Raw genomic sequence first — 22,927 nt, 5'->3', positions numbered from 1 at the left:
GTCCTGAAGAGTACAGAAGTTGAATTTTTTGTAACTACTGAGTAGTTCTTAACTAGTTCCAACTTCTCTACTTCCACAAAAGAAGATGGAGGCAGTAGACCACCTGTTTCCTTTGTTTTTGTCTTTGTGACTGAGCAAATTATTGTTCCATCCCAGTTTGGCTTTGGTTTCAAAGTTGCATGTAAGATTAATGTTTCCATGATCAACATATTTTTTGTATCTTTCAGTTAGGAAATAATCAAGAGATACAAATAGGGGGTTAGTATGTTGCTTTTATGGGTATACAAATAGCTGTGGTTTTCATCTTCAAAATATTTATGCTCTTTCCCTTCTGCTTGCATATGAACTCCTTTTCAATATATTATGTGTATCTGGATAGGTGACCATTGGTTTGAGAAAATCTAGTAGTTTGGAAGTACATGCTTAATACTTTAATCTATGGTTGCATCTGCTAGATGCGCATAAACACCTGACACAGACTCATAAACCTTTTAAAGGTCTATCCTGTCAGTTGCTGAAAATAGTCTGTAACTTAATTTTAGACTTTTTATAGTCTCTCATAATATAGACGACAGAAAATTGTACTAGCAGTATCACTGCAGTGGTATGAAAATTCCAAAATTCAACATGGAGACAGACAGAATTTCACTAGTACCTTTCCTTTCTAGTCATTATCCATAGAAATTTGAGGGCTAGAGTTCATACATGTAGTCCCAGTTTCTGATACAAAGCATAACATAATCCTAGAACTTCAGGCCACAGATTGTCTTACAGAAGTTGTTTAAGAAGGCTCATTGTCCACTGGTTTTATTTCATAGAATCACAAAATGGTTTAGGTTGGGAAGGACCTTAAAGTCATCTAGTTCCAACCCCTCTGCCATGGGCAGGGATGCCTCACGCTAGACCCTGTTGCCCAAGGCTCTGTACAGCTTGGCCTTGAACACTGCCAGGGATGGAGCATTTACCACTTCTCTGGGCAGCCTGTTCCAGTGCCTCACCACCCTCACATTAAAGAACTTCTTTGTTATATCCAACTTGAACTTTCTCTGTTTAAGTTTAAACCCATTGGCCCATGTCCTATCACTACGGTCCCTGATGGAGAGTTCCTCCCTGGCATCTTTATAGGCCCCCTTCAGATACTGGAAGGCTGCTATGAGGTCTCCACTCAGCCTTCTCCAGGCTGAACAGCCCCAACTTTCTCAGCATGTCTTCATGTGAGAGGTGCTCCATCCCCCTTATTATCCTCATGCCCCTCCTCTGAACTTGCTCCACCAAGTATGTTATGTTCTAGTATGTATGTTAAAAGGTAGTAAGTATGGGGCCAAAGTGCTGAAACTGCTTAAATAACTTGAATGCTTTAAATGTGATGGAGGACTTCAAAACAGTGGAACACTAGTGAGGTTGAATGTTTAGAAACCTACACTGGGCTTGCAAATTGGGAAATACAAGTTTCCTTTTGAACAACACAGTAATGCAGAAAGAACCTGCACTGGTTTCCTTTGGAAATATTCAGATTATGAAGTCTGACTTTTCTCTAGTTTTTCTGGAGAATCACCCAGCTGTCTCAAAACAATTCTTGTACATTTCAGAAGACATTTGAGGATGGGAAATGTAGCAAAGTCTTCCTTTCCCTAAGGATACCTAGCGTGTAAGAGCATGTTAATAATAACCAACAAGAAAATGTCAAGGTAGCTGAAGTCCTTTTTCCTAGGTTTTTAAACTTTTATCTTATGATCTGATAGAATGCTGACTGCTCTTAGAATTACCTAAGCTAGACAGTACCTGAAATTGTGACATTAAGTTAAAAATACGATTATAATTCTTAAAAGTAGTCTGGTACATACTGGATACACACAGATAAATTCTGATTTACCTGACCTAAATTCCACTTAAGGGTATATGGCATACTTGCCTGTTTAATGTTTTCTCTGAAGGTTTGGAACCACATATGGATTTAATAGATGAATGGATTTGAATGGAATATAGACTCGGTGGTCTTGACAGTAATGACACTGTTTTAGATGTTCAGTTAGATTAAAAATTACTAGTTTGAATTTCTTGAAATGCTGAAGCTTGAATATACTTCCATGCCGCAGAATGGATTCAGTCAGAGATCAATATCATCAGACAAAAATCATTTATTGCAAAGCATTAACTCCTTACATACTACTGCTTACACACACCTACAGCAATTTGGCATATCATGATTGGATACTTGTCTAGAAGACCCTTAGTGACTAACATATAATTGGTTAAGCACAGGTGTGAGAACTTGACCTCGAAAGCTTGCCAACAGTCCACAGGTCTCATAACTCAGTGAATTACAGCTTCTTCTTATCTTGCTTGCTTAAGCTTCCTCAGGCCTCCCACGGCCTTGCTGTATCCCTTGGAGTTATTCAGAGCTCATGTACCAAATACCCATTTTCCTGTGAGAACACTGTCTCCACACTTCCACATTTCATGAAAATATCACTACTTTTCTTTTTCTTTAGAAAATTTGCTTGACACATAAATGCCAGAGTGGCAGATGGCTTTTGTTTACCCTAGGTAGTGAAAAGCAAAAGGACACTTCTATCAATGTTTACAAATATGTAAAGGGTGGGTGTCAGGATGATGGAGCTAGGCTTTTTTCAGTGATATCCAGTGGTAGGACAAGGGGCAATGGGTGTAAACTGGAGCATAGGAGGTTTCATGTGAACATCAGGAAGAACTTCTTTACTGTGAGAGTGACAGAGCACTGGAAAAGGTTACCCAGGGGGGTTGTGGAGTCTCCTACGTTGGAGATATTCAAGGCCCACCTGGACAAGTTCCTGTGTGATGTACTGTAGGTTACCCTGCTCTTGCAGGGGGGTTGGACTAGATGATCTTTCGAGGTCCCTTCCAACCCTTGTCATTCTGTGATTCCTTTGAAAAAAAAAAAAAGGAATTGTTGAACAACAGCTACTATTTTGATCTTTGCACATATTCAGTCTCTTAAAGGTAGCAGCAGTGACTTTCTGTCACAGTGGGGGATTCTATCAGACTAAAAATCAGCAGAACTAGACTGCTCATGTAATATGATTTGACATTCTCAGTTGTAAGCTAGCACTTCTGCTTTTGTGTTAAATAAAGAGGCCCTCCTGATCTCTAAAAGACTAAATTTTGGGGGTGTTGAACCTCTCTTTCAAACAAAGCTGACAGTCTGGCCTGAGATACTTGGATAAAACATGGAATGTTACTGAGTAGTAAACTCATACACAGTGTCACAATTCTATATAGACATTGCAAGCTTAGTATAAGATACATATCTTTTTTAAGAATTGACAATGTAAGTATAAGAAACAGGCCCATTATATGGGAGGATAAAGAAGACAGATGACCCTCAAGGATAAAGAAGACAGATGACCCTCAAGAAGCATGGACAGACACAGGAAAGAGTTTGACAGAAGAAATACTTTTTTTTTTTTTTTTTCCACAGCTGCAAAGTCAAGGCTTGAAGAGGAGAAACAATGCTAATTGAGAATGGGGAAGATGTCACACAGTTGTGTATTTTAAGACAAACCTTCTGTATGGCCATGAACCCGGCAGTCTGGGCTACATTTCTTTGCTTGTAAAATGGGGTTGATAGCTTTTCGTTGTAGAGTAAGATGTTGTAAAGACTGATAGACCAAATAGGTACTGCAGTGGTAAGAATGCATGCATATTTATAAAGGTACAAAATAGCATTTTTGTTTCCAGAAGTGAAATGCCTTGTAGAAGAAGAAATGCTTAGATACAGGTGTAGGAGAGACTGAAAGTGAGGATGAAAATCTTGAATCTCATGCAGCAAAAATAGGGATCAGAGGAAGGATTCAAAGACAAGGCAGTTAGTCAGAAAATGTCAATGTGGCCTCTGCAGGTAGATGTGATTTTGTTCTACTTGTTCTGTGAGACGCACAGGTATGAACCAACTCCAGCTTGAAAGCTCTGTGGCCATCTTAGCACTGGATCCAGGCCAGTGGGATTTGATAACATGGATATTGGCTTAGAACTAGTGGGATCTGAATGGCAGAAGGAACTTGGCTTTGTCTGCAGATGACCTGTATGCATAGCCCCAGTAAGGAAAATGGAATTTGCCATGGTAAAGGTAATTTAAGTATTTCAAGCAGAAAGGTTTATTTGCAAGTCTAGAAATCATAAAATTACTGTAGTTCCATCCTTGTCAGTGTTTAAGGCCAGGTTGGATAGGGCTTTGAGCAACCTGATCTTGGGGAATGGCAGGGGGTAGGAACTAGGTGATCTTAAGGTCCCTTCCAAACCTAACCATTCTATGATTCTGTGTTCATGCAGATAAAAAAAAAAAGGTGGCAACTTAATTGGGATGACTTTTATTACCTGTACTCCTAATATTTTCCAGAATTTAATTATCCTGGATCCTCTTGTAGTGGATGAAGAGAAAATAAGGCCATCACTAGAGAAACGTCTGGAAGCTATTATCAGTGGAGCAGCTCTGCTAGCTGATTCTTCCTGCACGCGTGATTTTCATCGAGAACGCATCATTGCTGAATGCAATGCTATCCGCCAAGCTCTCCAAGACCTGCTTTCTGAATACATAAACAATGTAGGTAACCAGACTTTTCTTTCTTTCTTTCTTTTTTTTTTAATGTCTGTTTCAAAGCCTACTTTAGCGTACATTAGAGTTTAACCCATAATTAGTGTAAATTAGAGTTTAACCATCATTTCACACCATGCTCTTTAAAAGGTTGAAGGGAACATTTTTCTGCATAAATCTAAGTAAAAGCTAAATACATATCCCCAGAATGAGTATGCATCATATTATATCACACAATCTGTGGAAAATACTGCATTATAGTTACAAGGTACTTGTTTAGGTTAATTTATACTTATTGTGAACAGTCGCTAGTAAGAACAGATGTAATCCATCATATGCTGGCAGTGAGAGTATCTTTGTAATGTCACTTTCTAGACTACAGTTTTAAAATGTGATCTCTATTTGTGTAGGATGCAACAATTTAAATAGTAATGTGCTAAAATCTAAGTAAACTGTTAGTATAATTTTAAAGTAGAGTGTAGAGATTTGTAGTAGAGATTTGGTCTGTGTAAGAGCACCAAGTTACAAGTGTAACAATGACTTCATTGATAAATTAGAAAGCTGGGACTGCTTGGTAAACCCAGAAATTTGGTTGTCTGGCATTTTTACAGGCAAATTAATCTGTGAATTTTTTAAAATGATTAAAATTTGATTATGTTTTAAAAATAACTGTTATAGAGTGGATTTGGCACCTACGTCTGGCAGAAAAGCACTGGTGACACAGATACTATTAACATAGTTACACAGTGTTAATATAATTTTTTTCCTCTGGAAACATTTTTTTGTACACATACTGTTCTTATCTAAAGATACCTCAAGATGGTTCCTCAGACACTTGAGAAGATGATTGTATGATACATCTATTGTTTATGGGAAGCTGAAATTCCTCTATTTTCTTCAAGTCATTCTAGTTAACGCAGTCTGAAGCTGTTCTAATAAGACTGTTTTCTTTGTCTTATCCTATTGTCATTAGAATAACGAAGTGTAGGGACTAAGATAATTTGTGCATGTCAGATGTTTTTTCATTTCACAAATACTGTACTTTTGGGTATTTTCTCTTTATTTGTCAGGGGGCAGATGAAATTCACAGCTGATTTCATTTTCTGTGAACTCAAGTTCCTCTTTCAGTCCCTATGCCAAATAAAGATGCTATCATATTTTACTCTAAATTTAGCTGCAGCTTTTGTTGAATGCAACACAATTCTTGAACCTTTCTGGTGGTGCTTTTCACAGGGATTTGCTATGTGAGATTTCTTTAGGTCTGATTAGCTTGGAAAGTTAGTCTTTGACACCTTCTTGCAGCAGTTGTCTATTGCAGTATCTGCTCTAGGGTGAGGAATACATAACCCCCTCAACTTTTGCAAGTCAGGAAGCAATTTTTTAAATATGGCATCAAGGGAAAGTGTCTGCATAGGGTGACATAGATGAGGAGGGAAGCAAAAAAGAAGGAATACAGAAGATTTAAAGGTAGGAGGTATTCAACTAGGGTTAAATGGCAGGAATGAATTTTAAGCTTTTAGGAGCTTTTAGTGCTCTTGATCTGCTTATACGATTAATATTTCAGTGGAAAAACTCTCACCAAGAAGAGTTTATGGCTGTTACTGAGACCAGATTAATAAGTTTTTCAATGAGAAGATTATCAGGTGTCAGTTACTTTATTCTGCAGCTTTAACTCACTGAAGAATAGATGATGGATTCAGGAGACAGTGCTGATTTATTGACTGTCTTCTGAGCTCTTCTGTTAATCACTTCAGTAAGCTATGACTGTGAATTGAATGAGCTCTTATAATTACCCTGCTCTTGCAGGGGGTTGGACTAGATGATCTTTGGAGGTCGCTTCCAACCCTTGGGATTCTGTGATTACGCCAAACATTTGTTAACATAGTACACTTTAAGGACTACATTGTGATTCTGTTCATCTCCCTGGGGACACTGTTGTACTTCAGAAGCAGTTGCACTGTCTACATAAAACTCCATGTGAGTTTATGTTGATGTTCTCATGATGTATTTGTGCCCCATGCCAGAGTAAGGCACAGAGTCTTTGTAGCTCTGCTTGTATGTGAGAATGGAAAGTTTACCCTGCCCACTATCTACAAGGAGCATGCTTTTGCTCCTCTCTTTGTCCTGATGGCATATGGTTCACAAAACATAGCCTACCCACTCTCAATTGATTTGTTTTCAGTGGCTTGAAGTGTACTTGTCAGCTGCTTGGAAGACTTTCCCCCCCCCCCTGGATTTGTGTCTGTCATTTCTTGCTGGTATATTGGTTTGATTACTCTTCTTAAGGTTTCTCCCTATCTGAGCGTTGCTGGCAGGAGCCATATGGCTTCAGAGACACACAGGGTTTGTGCCACCTTTGCAAATCCTTCTCTGGGAGCTGGTTTGCCAGGAAGCTGTATGAGCTGTGCTGACACTGGTAACATTCAGTTTTATTTCTGAAGCCCCTGAGTCTGGTGCTGATGGTAGGTGCAGCCCGCCTGATAAGTGTTTAGCTTGAACAGGATCATTGTCGAGGACTTGAGTGCCTGAATTCTGTTGAAGTTAACTTTTGCATCATCTTTGTTTTTGAAACTAGCCCTCAGTGCCTAAATAAATGTACAGGAACTTATGATTTAACCCTGACTATTTGAAACAGTACAAGGAATGTAGCTTTTGTGGTTCCTATTATTTTTTTTTCTCAAAGTTTCTTGGAAGCCTGAAAGATATCAAGTGAAATCAAGGGCCTGTTAGTGCTAGTGATGAAATTTAGTTTTTACTGGAAGCTGGGAGAAACATCTTTTCAGCAGATCCTGCCCTTAAGTAAGTAGCTGTTTTTCACAGAGGCTGTATCACAGAGAGCTGGTGTAATGGAAAGTTAAGCAAAATGTTCTCTACACTAATAAAGACCCCCTCCACTCTCTGTCTCCAAGAAGCTTTAAGTTTTTCTGTTCACAAAGTAATTCAGCCATATAGGAAATTGCAAATATATGTATAATTCTTCTGAAAGGCAGCAATTTTTCTTCTGGTATTTCAGAATCCTTCATGTACCATTGTTATCCTCTCTGAATTTTACTCACAGACATACATTGTTAAGGAATATATTTGTATTTCAGCACATCAAATAAGAGAATTACTATTGTAAATTTCCATAACTTATCAACAGCAGAATCAAACTACAGTGTGTGGATAAAAATGTATTCATAGGAGCAATAATTTTGTTCTTATAATAGGCACTTGCATTTTCCTAATGACAAGCTTTTGTCTTGTGTCTACTCATCCTCTAAAGTTGAGTACCTTGGAGTGTAGTGATACTAACTCCATGTGTTTTGAAGTCTCTGTCTGCTTTTACTCCCAGACAGTTTGCACTTCTCTGGGTGATCAAAAGTGATAATAGAGTTGCAATTGAATGTGGGTTAAAGTGGCTGTTGTGAGCAGCAATTAGGATGATTGCAGGCACTGCTTTCTCTGCCTTCATTAAAGGTATATGTCTGAATAATTCTGCACCCACCTTGGGGTTTTAATAAAATGAAAACTGGCTAGATTGTTCAGGCAAGGCTGAAAAAAGGTTGGTAAAGAAAGGTCATATATGCTGATGGTGTGATAGCTGAACTGAATAGCTGAAATTGAATTAAAGTTTCATTACTTTTAGGATGCTGTTTCATGATATTTGAGCTTTAATAGTTTCTCAGCTTCTTCTGCATATTGGTTGGATTTGGGTAGGTATACAGTATTATGCATTTTGGGACAGTATACTTTATGCCTTTTTTGTTATGTTGTAATTTCATTCTTTCACGTATTCAAAGCCTTCTGTTTATTAACTGTGTTTATGCTAAAATTACCTAAGTTTTTTTTGGTCAGATAATGTCAGTTAAACAGTTTGCATTTTCATTGTTGTTTTCAAAGTTTTTACTTTGAAAGTTTTGAAGTTTTGAAGATTTTCATCTTTAAAAATAGTTTCAAATGAATATCTGAAACATTGAGATTAGAAAATATATGTATAAAACCAATACTGTTAATGATCTTTTCAAAGACTGAAAATTTAAAACCGGAAAGTGAATGGAAAACCAGGCTTTTTTGTTTATTGATAGCATGGTCTAGGCCTTTCCTTTGTCAACTCATAAATTTGAGCCCTGTGGAGTGCTCATGCCTTGCTTTACTCCTGTATTGAGTACTCTTGAACAACAGCTTAAGGTCAGACCCCCTGTCTCTATGCAGAGACTGTGATTGATAATGTTCTGTGTGGTATTTTATTGCAATGCTTACTCTTTTAGAGTGGAAGGACATACAGATGCATCAAGAATACAGTTATCTCAAACTTCATGTTACTTGTACTTTATGGTTTCCTGATGAAGTCTTTTAATGCTTCCCTGGGTAGAGGGAAGACAAGACACTTTGGTTTATCATCACAGTGGTGCAGTGTGTCTTGCATTTAAGCTACTTAATCTTGCTCTGAGCAGTGGAATTTTTATTTTAGTACTCGGGGGAATATTTCTGGTAGTTCTGAAAATTACAAGAATTCCACCAAAAGAGTCATTTCAGATTGAAGGAATAATTTTATACAGCTTAAAAAGGGAATGTTTCATATTTTCAATGTAAAGAAGGCCTGTTTGTTTTTATTAGATATTTGTATCACTTGGGACTATTTTTCCTGAATTATCTGTGTGCTATAGCTGCAAAAATGTGGATTACTAGTAGTCAGTAATATGTGTGTGAAAAGAGTGGTACTCCATAAATAAAAATTAGGGCATAAAATGGTATGTCTTGCCAGAGAAAATTCACATTGCATGAATCAGATAACCTAACTTGTGAAAAGGCTCCAGACACTTGGTTTCTGCTAATTTACCATAAAGTTTATGTTCTTCATTCACATAGGTGTTCACCTAACCTGTTTCTCTCAGACAGGCTTTGGAGAACACAGGCTGTTTCAGAAAATAGTGTTTGGCACTTTTAAAGTTTCATTAATTTGGGGCTAATTTGCATTTATATTTTGGAGTAGGGGGTGTAGTGAGCAGTCTGATTTTTTTTTTTTTTATAGGATGCTGAAAATGTATTTAGAATGTATAATTTCCTTCATGGATACATTTTCCATGACTTAAAAACTTAAACCTTCACATCCCAGTACCTACCAGCTACTATTCACTCTTCTATAGAAAGCTGCTATGATGTGTATTAAAATTTTGTCTAAAGAAATCAAAAGTACTCCAACCAGTCAACAGACCATATATTGCTGCGTGTCTATATATGTGTATTTTACCATTTTCACATTGTTTGTCCTTTTGTGTTGATGGTGATGGTGAGACTTCTAGAAGGAAATTGCCAGTTCTGCTAAGGTGTGTATACCTTTTTCATAGCTCCAAAATGTGGATTGTAGCTTCCAGTGAAATTGTCTGTATGGCTACATGATATTGTGAATCTGTAAAATTGGTAATTCAGCTCATTATTTAAAGAATAAAAGAGCTATGACTGAAGAAATGCATTTTCATATGCAGCTTTTTACCTTTATCTGTTTAGCTTGATGTGTCTCTGACTTCTTCCATACATATGATGCAGCTGAAGATTACAGCAACTTGTTAGAGTTATATTATTTTTTCAGTAATATGCTTCAGTATTTGAATTCTCCACGTTATTGCTAGTGAAGTCTAGGAGGGAGCCAGTGATGTCTAGGGAACAAAGACTAGGGCACTGTCTGACTTGGATTTTTTTGATTACTTCCACTTTCTTTCACTAAAATGTATCCTGAAGAAAAGTTCTGTGTAATTGCTCTCTGGTTGAAGAACTGAGCCCAAACTTGGCAGACTACACTAGCCAGGGAGTTTAAAGAAATTCTGTGTTAAAGTCTTCAAAAACAGTGTAACTGTTGGTTATTCATACAAGTGTTTTTTTAACTACATGACTTCCTGAAATCCTTTTTTCAATATTTCTATGTAGGAACGTCAATAAACGGGGCTTCTGTTCATGTCTTTTTGGAAAAAGAATGGACTCAAATGTTCATACTTCAGTGTCCACAGTCAAACATTTAAAAAACCTGCCGTTCCAGAGAATTTTGGAAGTCAGGTATAGCAAAATATAAATTATGAAAATTTCAGTGTGTGATATGTGGTGGCAGGTGCTACTCAGATTTTTCTTATTTGTTTTTTTTTTAATTACTTTATCAAATATAATATTTTTCAGAAAAAAATTTTTTTCAATAAAGTTGGCCCATATTGCACATTATCCTGCCATTTATGCAGGAAAATAATGCAGTTTTCATAATTCTGTTGTTGACATTGGCTGATTACTTAATTCAGTTGACTTTGAACATTGCTGCAGTGGCTTTTACGTTTTATATGCAGCATGTGTAATTGAAAGTTATTGTTCTAAATGTCAACATTCGTCAAACAGTTTTATAGGGAAATTAGATATGAACTGCTCAGGAAGAAGATTTTTAGTGTGCTTAGAAGACAAAAATAGTCTTGTGAATTCCCCAAATAGATTTACAGTTGAGAAATAAGCTGCAGTTAAGTTTACCTGGTTATAGGTGGTCTTACAGCACATACAATGAACTGAAATTCATGCACATGCGCTAGATAACGATAATGAAAGATTTTCTATTCTTAAGCCCTGTTTTTCATTTAATGCTTCTGAGCCAAGCTATTTCAGGTTTAATCGGATCTTAACTGAAGGATTGCATTGAAGTAATGTAGCATGATGAGTGAGTCATGGGTTTGTAGAATATGATTCAGTACAATAGTCAGTAATTTGTATTTGGTGCACTTGACAGTACTGGAAATATATTGGGCTGTTGAAGAATAATCTTTTTCAGGGAACCTTCAATAAAGTAGCATTTCCTCTCTCCCAAGATGAAATAAATCCTTGATGGCTATAAACATGCATTACAAATAAATATTAAGGTATTTGTTAACTCAATATCTACCTAACTGTAATTTACAAGATTTTTTTTTCCTAACAGTTAATGGAAAATGGTTGCCATTATGTGAGGTTTTTCCTGACCAGTTTCCTATTTTATGAAGAGTTTTAAAGACTGATAATTTTATAAATGTTTGCATAGCTTTTCTAGGAATACTGTTGAAGTCTGGTGTTTCAGAATGCATTTATTTTGTTTTTTTATCCTTTTTATAGGACAGATGATTTTGTTGTCTGAATACATTTCTAAGTTGCATTCTGTTTTAGATTGAAAGGTATTTACTGCTTGTTTATGTAACAATTCTCATTAAGATTGATTATTGGTAGTTTAGAAATTGTAAATAGAATATTGATATTTCAGACAAATGAAGACCAAATTAATGTTTTAATGAATTACTTTTTTTCTAAACAAATCCAGAATTTCTTAAACTGTTAATGGCTAAGTATGTAACCTACAGTACCCCAAATATCCCTATATATGCAATCTTCAAACATGTTCACTGTGACAACATGCTGGATGTTGTTTAACTTAACTTTAGTCAGAATTCTGCCACTGTCTCCCAGAACAAACTGAAGAAGTATGGAATAGATAAGTTGACCGGGAGGTGGATTGAAAATTGGCCAAAGTGCTGTGCTCAAAAGGTTGGCATTAGCAGCACAAAGACCATCTGAAGGCAAGTAGTTAGCAGTACCTCCCTAGGGTCAGTACTGGGTCCAGTGCCATTTTAACCCATTAATGCCTTGGATGATGGGAGCGAGCGCTGTCAGCAAGCTTGCAGCTAGTACAGATCTCAGAGGAATGGCTGGTGCATCAGCTGGCTGTACTGCCCTTTAGAGGGACCTTAAGAGGCAGGAGAGAATGGCTGACAAGAAACTTCATAAAGTTCAACAAAGGGAGAGACTAGGTGGCCCTGCACTGAACTGGCCATGAGCTAGCAATGTGCTCTTTAAGCAAAGGCCAACAGGCTCATTTGCTCCATTAGGAAAATCATAGCTAGCAGATCAAGGGGGTGGTCCTTTGCCTTTAATGAACTCTGGTGAGACGCATCTGGTGTCCAGTGCTGAGCTCTCCAGTACAAAGGAGACACAGCTATACTGAACAGAGTCCAGTGGAGGGCTATGAAGCTGATTAAGGATTTGGGGTGTTGACCACACAAGGAGGGGCTGAGAGAGCTGGGATTGTTCAGCCTGGGGAAGAGAAGGCTCCAGGGGGATCTTACCAGTGTGTACACATGGGAATGAGTAAGGAGCACAAAGCTAGCTATGCCTGAGGGGTTCATAGTGACAGGACAAGAAGCAATGGGCACAAATGGCAATACAGGAAATTGCACTTCAATAAGAAGAAACTTTTTTTTTATGTGAGAGTGGAAGGACACTGGAACAGGTTTCCCAGAGAGGTTGTGGAGTTCCCCCTTCCAAACCCTAAACAAAATTGGCTGTAGTTGACTGTGCTTTGAAAAGTGGGTTGACGTAGATGATTTCTAGATGTCCCTGCTGACTTCAATATGCAGCTTGTAAACATTTGAATAAATTCCAAAGTCTGTGCAACTTCTGGATGTCCCTGCCAGTTTCTTTTAATGTAAAATAAATCCCATTATTTGTTAATGGGAGATAAAAAGATGCTCTGGTAATGAGGGTAGGACAAGAAATTACATAAAGTAGTAAAAAGAAAGTTTGTTTAATTTAAATAATCTCTGGCCACCTTGGGGTGGTAAAAGGATGAGTAGTTACTAAGGTAAGTTCTGTGCCAGTTATAAAACAAAAGTTAAAATGGCACTTTGAATTCCTTGTAAAAATTATTTGGGAAGTGGTTGATTAAAGGCTGTCCTTATTAATTTCATCAGCGAGAGTGTTGAGGTCTACTCCATGGTAAAAAGCAAATGCTTTTTATTGCAGTTACTCAGGTGTAGTTTACTGGAACAGCACCAACATATGAGATGCTGCAGTTCTTAATTTCTAAACCTGGATGTGGCTTCTCTTAGATAGAAATGGAGATATCTGCATAGTTCTCAACTGGCTTTTCAACTTAATTTCTTGCCTAACTTCTATTGTTTTGGTTTGTTTGTTTTTTTTTTTTTTAATTAGGAATGAACAGTGGAGTTTTATGTGAAACAGCTCATGACCTCTTTTAATGAAATTGGTACTATATCATAAAACATTCTAATGCTTTGTCTTTACTATTCAGCCAGATCTTAAAACAGTGATTTAAAAGATATTTGGGATCTAAATCCAAATTCCACATTTCCTTTTTCTTTCTGGAAAGAAAATCAAAACATGGCTTAAAGAATAAAACCAGATCTTTCTTTGTGGTCCTAAACAACATTTATTGGCACTTCCTTTTTATTTTAACTTTCATTTCAGTGGATTAATTTCCAGTTGTTGTTTCTCTGTCTGATGTGCTACTCTCATTTTTCTTAACTAACTAAAAATGAAAAGGAATATTATTTTGTATAATTTCATTTATGACCAAAGTGTATGATTAGAAGGCTGGAAAAGCAAACAAATAACCAACCCCCAATATCGTACTAAAAAAAAGGTCTTTTCAAGATCAGCTTTGCTCAAGAACTGCTTCTCGTGGTTGTTTTCTAAGCCTCTGTTGCCAACTGGCACATTTTCTTTGAGTACATGAAAAACAAATGTCTCAAGTTAGACAGCTGCAATGCTTAGTAACATATTACTAATAATCTAATAGAATCATCTAATTACTCTGTGTACTGGAAAATCTTTGCCAATGTAGATTATTCCAATTATTTTTGAACACTGTTCCATTATCAACAGCAAAAAAAAAGAAAACTTTAATGAAGATGGAGAAGAAGGGTGAGCCACCTGTTTAAAAGGGGCTGTACTGAGGAATAATTTAAGGTTATTTTTTCTATCAAACAGTGATGTTTCTAATTTTTTCAACACCTTAATATTATAGAGGAGGCATTACTAGTCTGAAAAGATAACTGGTAAAGGAATTCCTCCCTCCGTTCCCTTACTGAATATGTTTAGCTCTTTGCAGGAGAAATCAATAATAATCATCAAATTGAACTCCCCATAAACAGGTGAAAATAAGAAACATAATAATTACATACACCCTAGAAGCAGTTAATGAAAAATAAAACTGGAGCCCAGGGTAAATGTCTTCTCTGGGAACTCTATTAGTACTTTTTTTTTCTTAATACAACAAAAGCACTGTACTATTAACATGTCTTTACTAACTGCGCACATGCACAAATGGACAATGTATATGTGAGAGACCATATGCACACAAGCAGTAACCACTTCAGTTTGGTAATGGTGTTTCCAGTCTACTGTTTGGAATAGTAAGGAAGAGAAATAGATAAAACTTTTGCAAAGCTCCAAGAGAAAGTGTGAACTGAATGAAAACAAAAAATGACTAGGTAAAGAATTGTGAAATGCTTCATGATAGCTTGTAGCCAATTTGTAAGGATGCAAGTTTATAATGACATTTTTGATCCTTGCTACAATTGGCTAGAAAATTGAGCTTTTATTTCTTGGCTGTTGCGTATGAGTGAGCAAGCAAAATCTGAATAAGCTCCAGATAAGGCTTCCAGGTTCTTAGGCTGTTTGGCTCCTTAGTTATTAGGATCCTCAGAACACCTGCCTCTCTGAGCTGTAAAAAAAGGGGACTTTTAGAGCAAGACTACTTAGGGACTGGTATCTCCCAAGTTCTTCCCAGAGCTGACTGGGAGCATTGGATCTGAAACTTTCAGATTTTGGTTTCAAGACCATTTTGCAGAGCTGGCAGGGCATATGTTTGTGTCAGAAGATCTGTTGTACTTGCACTATTTCCATGGGAAATTTTACTTATGAAAAAATGACAAAATTCAGTAGAAGAAAGATTCTTGTGAAGAATATCCAGTCAGCTGTATTCCTGACTTCTGCTGCTGTGCTTCAATTTTTATATTTGTTTATCAGTTAGTCTGAAATGTTGTCAATGCCATTTTAAATGTTTGATAGAATTGTAAGCAAGTAGTAAGTGCTCTGACTACTTAATTTTGTCTCTGTAAATTTTGTCTCTGTAGCTTTCATCAATATCAATTTAATAATTGAAGCTATTAGTTAAAATACAATCATATAAAAATATTCTAGGTTATCAGGGACATATGACATCTGGTAATACTCCCTGCCCATTACATAGTCAGATCAGGCTCCTCAGGGCCATATTCAATCAGGTCAGATTTCTACATCCCCAGGGGAACAGGAATGTGTAACTGAGAGTGCAGAAGTGGGCTAGCTGAGCAGAGCTGCTCCTTTTGTGGGCTGTGAGCTATTAAATTGCACTACACTGGGAATCAGAAAGACCGATTCATTTTCTCCCTTATCTATCTGACTTGTTATCCTTTCTTAGCTAGGTGTGTGTTATGGCTTTGTTGTTAGTGTATGTCTTAAGCCTAAGGTTGCACCCATAGAGAGGCTCTCATTAGAGAGCTTGTTAACACATACTAGCTCTTACAACTAATTCCTCCTTAGAAAGCTTAAAGGAGGTTTTCTTCTATGATTTTTTTTTTCTGGTTTGCACTCCCATAGAAGGCTAATGCTTATTTTAATGAAGAAACATGAGCCAGTTTCACTTTCTTGGATACACCAACAACTCTTTTTAGGCTAACAGCTCTTACTGTTGGAAACAGCACAGCAGAGGCCTCTTCCATCCTTTCACCTGGATTTGTGTCTCAGTGATTTGTTTCAGTGTATGATCTATTTTAAGCTAGTGTGTATGTTCTGCATATATCTGTAGATTATAATTGGATCTTGAGTGAGACAAGAAAAATAAAGATGTGATTAGCCAGGTTGGGGAAACTGGGTTTTCCAGGAACACACTGTAATTGAATATCATGTGGATTGTGTATGAGCTACATGATGGCAGTTTCCAAGGGTGAGATTAAAGGGGGAAGTAGATGACATTCCTTTGAACACGTATTTAAAACAAAAAAGAAAAAGGAAAGTACATTTTATTAATAGGATTATGATTTGCAACAAATGGAGGATGCAGTCTTAATGCTCTTAAGCTGGTGAATTTGCTGATGTAATTCAGACTTCTGTATATTCATACACATTGTCAAAGAGTTTGGATTTTCCATACCTGGAGCAAAAGTGATTTTTGGTCAGATATTAAATTATTTGCCTAGCATTTATTTAGATAAAGGTGTGGTGGAATATTACTACAAATCCTAATGGTTATTATAACTTAATTAAAATAGAGAGGTTGAAAAAAATAACCAGGAGGAATGTTTTTATATTTTTGTTTTGACCACTAATTCAAAGTGAAACTCTTTTTATTATTCTCTAGTTTACTATTGTAGTGGTGAGTCTCTGTGTATCTGTGATACAGATCTATAGGCCAGCCTGTAAATCTCAAATCATCTATTGCTTGCTAGCAGTCGAAATACTATTCTGTCCTTGGTATTCCCTCTGGCTGGTGGTGAGAGTGAATCTTCAGTGACAGGAGGAAGTAAATGAGGAGGAATTTGAAAACAGTCTCATGGGGTTGCTGTGAGATCTAGGCCTACGCTTAGGACAACCTTATACAAGTGCTCCTCTAGGAGTACTGGGGAACCATTGCTGCTATCCATCTGTGAAAGCCACACCTTCTCCTCAGTTTTGTGAGACCTGGTTGTTGGCCAGGTGATTTTTGTATGTGGTTTCTAGGTCAGAATGGCTGTTTGCTCCTTTGTCCAAATAACAAACATTCTGTTACAAAAGGCAAAGCACACTCCAACAAGTTTTTGTATAGCATCAAAGCCCTTTTTTCTCTGTTAAAAGAGAGAAGTAACTTGTGACTTTTAATAGTGAAGAAGAGTGCTGGAAATCTGTGCTGGAAGTAATTTGGTCAAAAATACTATGAAAAAGTAAGAAACCTGATACTAAAGGTGTGAATTTAAATCCACAGTAGTAAGGATGAAATAGTAATTTCCTGTTCCAGTAGTAAATGTGGGATTGGATGCACTCTCAGCAAGTTTACTGATGACACCAAGCTATGTGGTATGGTTAACATGCTTGAGGGAAGGAGTACCATCCAGAAGGACTTTGACAAGCCTGAGAGGTGCACCAGCTTAAACCTTGTGAAGTTCAACAAGGCCAGTGCAAGGTCCTGACCCAGGGTCAGGCAATCCCAAGCACAGATGTAGGCTGGGTAGAGAATGGATTGAGAGCAGCCCTGAGGAGGAGGGCTTGAGGATGTTGGTTGACAAGAAGCTCAACATAAACTTGTCAGTTTGGGCTTGCAACCTGGGATGCTGGGCTGCATCAAAAGAAGCATGGTCAGCAGGTCAAGATGATTCTGTTCCTCTGCTCCACTCTTATGAAGCTCCACAAGAAGTACTGCGTTCAACTCTGGGCACTGCAACAAAAAAGGGATGTGGACCTGCTCAAGCAAGTTCAGAGGAGGACCACAAAGATGATCAGAGAGTTGGAGTACCTCTCCTAAGACAGGCAGAGAGAGTTGGGCTTAGCCTGGAGAAGAGAAGGCTCTAGGGAGACCTTATAGCAGCCTTCCATTGCCTAAAGGGAACCTACGAGAAAGCTAGAGAAGGATCTTTTACCAGGACATGTAGTGATAGGACAAGGGGGAATGGCTTTAAACTGGAAGAGGGTAGATTTAAATTAGATATCAAGAAGTTCTTTACTGTGAAAGTGGTGATGAGGCACCGGAACAGATTGCCCAGAGAAGCTGTGGATGCCCCATCCTGGGAAGTGTTTAATACCAGGTTGGGTGGGGCTTTAAGCAGTCTGGTCTAGTGGAAGGTGTCTCTGCATGTGGCAGAGGGGTTGGAACCAGATGATCTTAAAGGTCCCTTCCAACCCTAACCATTCTGTGATTCTATAATTTAACTTTGTGCACAGTTTGTCACACTGAGAGGAGGACAGTTCATAAGCGAACTTGAGAAGCATAGTTAACTTAGTATTAAGTTAACTGAACTTAGAATTAAGTTCACTGAAAAATAACTTTCCTAGTGAATTGTTATTTATACTATTGTGGGGCAACTTGAGATAGTTTAGTAAAGTGTGATTCTGCAAAGACTGGCCTGTGCCCATGTGTATTACATGTTTTCATTAATAAGGTGGCTGAGGGAATGAAGAATGGACTTATTGAGGGTTTGAATGATGCTATTGTGGTAAGAGTTTGAATTATTTTATAGACCAATAAAAGCACACATCCCCTCCTTTTTTATTTTTTTTTCAGTAATTTGGAGAATTGGAATGAAATCTGCATGCTGAAATGACAGGCACAAGTGATCACTAATATGGAAGAGGTTTTCATAAGGTGTATGTTGTTAAGTCATTCTCCGTATCTGTTAAGAGAAAGACAAATGTAATTGGCAAAAGGTGAAATCTGTGCATTGTTAAGATTAAAAAAATCAACCATCTAAATAAGTAAACACTGGAAGAAGTTACTGTGGGAGACAATAGAGATTTATTTATGGACACAGTTAAAGACTACTGCTTAGACAAATATCTGTTTTGGCAGCAATAGGAACATTTGTGCTGTTTCAGAGTGGTCAGAATGGAGAAAGTGTCCACAAGGGTTCTTCTAGCACCACTGATTATTGGCTTGCCTCTTTATTCAAGTAATATTCCCAGTCTTCATTGTTTATTTTCTTACCACAATTTCCCCCCGTTCCCCAGATTAGTGTAGGATTGTAACAGTGAATGCTTTTTGTATGCAGTTACTAGTGCTGGACTGAAATCCGGTGGGGCTGTTAGACTTCCAGGTTATCTGTCCTTTCTACAGTTTTGCCTTCAGTATCTGAGGAAGGCTGGATATAGTCTAAAGAAGCTATAAATAGTTGTATGCGTATGTCCTGGGTTCAGCAATAGCAGTCAGTTTTCTCTGTCTCAGTAGCTGGTGCAGTGCTGTGTTTTTCACTTTCAGCCTGGGAACAACACTGATAACACCGATGTTTTTAGTTGCTGCTCAGTAGTGTTTACTCTGACCAAGGACTTTCTGAGTCTCATGCTCTGCCAAGGAGGAGGGGAAGCCAGGAGGAAGCAGATACAGGACACCTGATCCAAACTGATCAAAGAGGTATTCCATACCACAACATGTCATGCCCAGTATATAAACTGGGGGCAGTTACCCAGAAGGATGAGATCACTGCCGGGTTCGGGCTGGCTATCGGTCAGCAGGTGGTGAGCAGTTGTATTCTCTTCCTTTGTTATTTCCCTTATCATTATTATTATTGGTGGTAGTAGTAGTGGTTTTTGTTATACCTTACTTACTGGACTGTTCTTATCTTGACCCATGGGAGTTACATTATTTCAATTCTCCTCCCCATCCTTCTGGAAGCAGGGGGATGAAAGGGGGGAATAAGTGAGCGGCTACATGGTTCTGAGTTACTGACTGGACTTAAACCATGATAGCATATTAAGAGTCTATTTCTTCATGAGCTGTTTGCATGAATGTAGTACATTGAACAGTAATTCAGTTTATCATATCTTCAGGATTCTCCCCCCCCCCCATTAAATTTATAAATAAATTAGAAAGATTTAACTAACTATAGAATTTTAGAATCTACCTAACAATTTTATATCCTATAATCTTTTCATAGTCTAGGACTCAAATACAAGAGATAGAAGATTGGAATTTTGCTGTACAAAATTAAATCTTTAGCCAGAAAATTGCATTTGTGTAATGTAATGTGTGAGCCATTTTCTCATATAAACATGTTTCTCTGAAGAAAGTTGACATGCACTGTAAAAAAGCAACCAACTAACAACAGAAAAATCTTCCTAGAATTTGGTTGTATGGCAGAAATCCACAGTAATTTCCTAGTGTTCATATCTAATAAATAATATTTAATAACCTAATAAATAGTATTTAATATTAAACATTACTCTCTTAAGCTACCATTACTTTTAATAGTAATTCTTTTAACCTGATTCCTGTCATCAGCTGAAATGTCCTTTTACAGTAACTGGTTGACTGGGATATAGTAACTGACTGGAATATAAGAACAACCCAGAATATGTAACTGCTTTTCATTGCACAGAAATCGTGTAAATATAAGGCATGAAGCAGCTTTGCAGTTCTTCCAGAATTTTTACAGGTGCTTCAAGTGCAAACTGGTGTATTTATTCTGGAATGGATTGCAGTCTGTTTATCTGATCTAGCTGAAGCAAGTTTTTTTCCCTTATAATTGGGTTCGGTGGTTAGTGAAAGAATGACTTCATTATGTGTTGAACTGACTTTTTCACAATAAGCCTAAGAGTCTAAAAACCATATTATCCAATGTCACTATTTTATGTGAGATATATCACAGTTTAAACCACAATTTTTTTTTTCTAGAGTTGAAAGTAGAATTGCTGACAGTAAGGAAATTAAAGTGATTGATGGGCTGTTTACACTTGACTAGTTGCTAATGAATTCTCACTATCTTGTTAGTTTGTACTGAAGTAACACATAAGGCAACCTAGAAAGTGGCCTGAAGTTCCTAAAACTACAAAGAAGAAAAATTTAAGTTATTGTGATGCTTTTGACCTGTGAGTTGTGATATGCGACTTTTGATATTCTGGAATGATGTGATTGATAGTATGATTTTGTTATTTGATTTTTCACTCTTTACTGAATGTTATTGTATGTTATATTTTGGCTCAGAGGCAGGAAGAAAAGTTGCTTATTTTCCTTGTTTGCCCCTGTAGCCTTTGTTCAGGCGGAGCTTTTTCAGAAAGGAGAATGCACTTTGAGAACAGCTGAGCCTGTTCAGCTGAGGGGAATTTCTGTGCTTCCCTAAGCTAGGGACTGGTAGCTGTTGGAGGAGACTTCAGAGAAAGAAGGCAGTATTTCTGTGGAGCCTGAGGAAGTTTTATAAAGTTACTGCATCTCAAAAAACCCCCACTGAGAATTCTTAGCCTGAGAACAAGCTTGTAGGGAAGGAGGGGTATGTGATGAGCACAAGAGAGATTGTTTGGCTAACACTTTGATTTTTTAGTTTCTTCTACCCAGTGGCTCAGGTTTTTCACTTTTTCAGAGTTATGTTGCAGTAAGGCAAACTATGATTTTGGTGGATTTTTGATTCTTCTTTTTAATACGGTGAAAGTGAAGGAGGTTCTGGTCAAGGAGGTTCCTGATAGCCATTTCTCAGTGACACATAAAATTTGTTAAATCAATATATGGTTTCATTGTGAGAAGAAAGGAGTTACCCTCTCATCAAATAGTCTGTTACAGAAAATGCCTCAGAAAGCTGCAAGTGAGTATTTAGTTATGAGATTAGCTTGTGTGTTGCGGCTATTGCCTATGTCAAATATTGCTACAATAAAAGACATTCTTATCTCCATTGCCAACTCTTGACTATCATCAGTAGAAGTGCAAACATCCCACTACTTTAAAAGGTCAAATGCTCTAAAGCCAATGGATGAACTTCAACTGATTTTAATGGAGCCAGGATATTATCTTCTATCAAGGAATTAAGATCAGCTCTGTGGATACAAAAACACAGTTGTGTAGCATCTGGTAAAAACTAGGGAGGGATGAGGGACAGAGGGAGTCATATTGTTTAAGAAGCATGGTATGCATTATGCTGTGCTTTTCATTATTGTCTGTATTGCATGACACCCATGTATATTGTAGTGTCTTATAAACATTCTTTGAAAAACATACTCTATATGTTTGTTAATATACAGTTCTGGTTATATCTTTTTTTTTTGTTGTAATTGTGCTGTGGTTTTGATGTTTTGACATTCTGTGAAGTTTGGCTACAATTTTGTTTTGCTATGGACACTCATGAGGCAAAATGGAAGAGTTTCTGCAGAGGAAAAGGAAGAAATTGCTGTTTGACCTACTGTTTAAACTACGCAAAATCAGTAAAATGAAAAGAATGTTGAAAAATAAGTGTGAATTCATCCTGTTATCCTTATGCATTTTTAATCAGTATTTTCTGGCAGATGAAATTTCCAAAAAGAACTAGACTCTCTTTGTCTCTTTTGCCCTCAAACTGCATGTAATTATTCAGAGTATGCCATTTCTCCTTGTAGGAAGCCTTATTACACACAGGCAAATGTAATCTATTATCTTTTCCTTCAACAATTCCCCTTTTCCCTCTACCTCAAAAAATATCAGAAAAGATTTATAATGTCCTGCAGCCCACAAAACCTGATTCATTATCCTTAAGTCAAGTATAACTGATTGCAAAGCTCTTATTTTTATAAGAATTTGGGGAGTATTTACAGTTTTTGATGTGCCTGTACTAAAGGTGAAGAATGCATTTCTTAAAACTAATTCTTTAGAGAGTTACTGCTGCAAAGTAAAAGCCCATTTAATCAATAGAAAAATAATGGATCTACCTTGAGATGTCCAAACCGAATGAAGTATTCAAGCTCAAAAGATAACATCCATTCTGGTAGAATTGTCTTAATGTGTATATATTGTTTGACTATCCTTCTGACATAACATCTTAGTCACCTATTTTTACTGCTGTGGTGGATGAGGTAGACAACTTCTTGAATCTTGATGTTGTGTTCACTCCTGTTCCC

General features: G+C 37.2%; 1 protein-coding gene across 2 annotated transcripts in view; it reads left to right on the top strand.

The window, feature by feature from the left end:
* CTNNA3 (catenin alpha 3) overlaps positions 1-22,927 on the top strand; it is a 467,065-nt gene that overhangs the window by 104,171 nt on the left and 339,967 nt on the right. For both annotated transcript variants that reach the window (XM_031053362.2, XM_031053363.2), the window contains exon 6: positions 4,376-4,579. In XM_031053362.2, the coding sequence (XP_030909222.2) occupies positions 4,376-4,579 (204 nt within the window). The remainder of the gene's footprint in view (positions 1-4,375; positions 4,580-22,927) is intronic.

This window comes from Melopsittacus undulatus, chromosome 4 (genome assembly GCF_012275295.1).
Source record: "Melopsittacus undulatus isolate bMelUnd1 chromosome 4, bMelUnd1.mat.Z, whole genome shotgun sequence".
NCBI lineage: Eukaryota > Metazoa > Chordata > Aves > Psittaciformes > Psittaculidae > Melopsittacus > Melopsittacus undulatus.
Note: the sequence above shows the minus strand (reverse complement) of the source record. Positions and strands in the feature narration are given on the sequence as shown.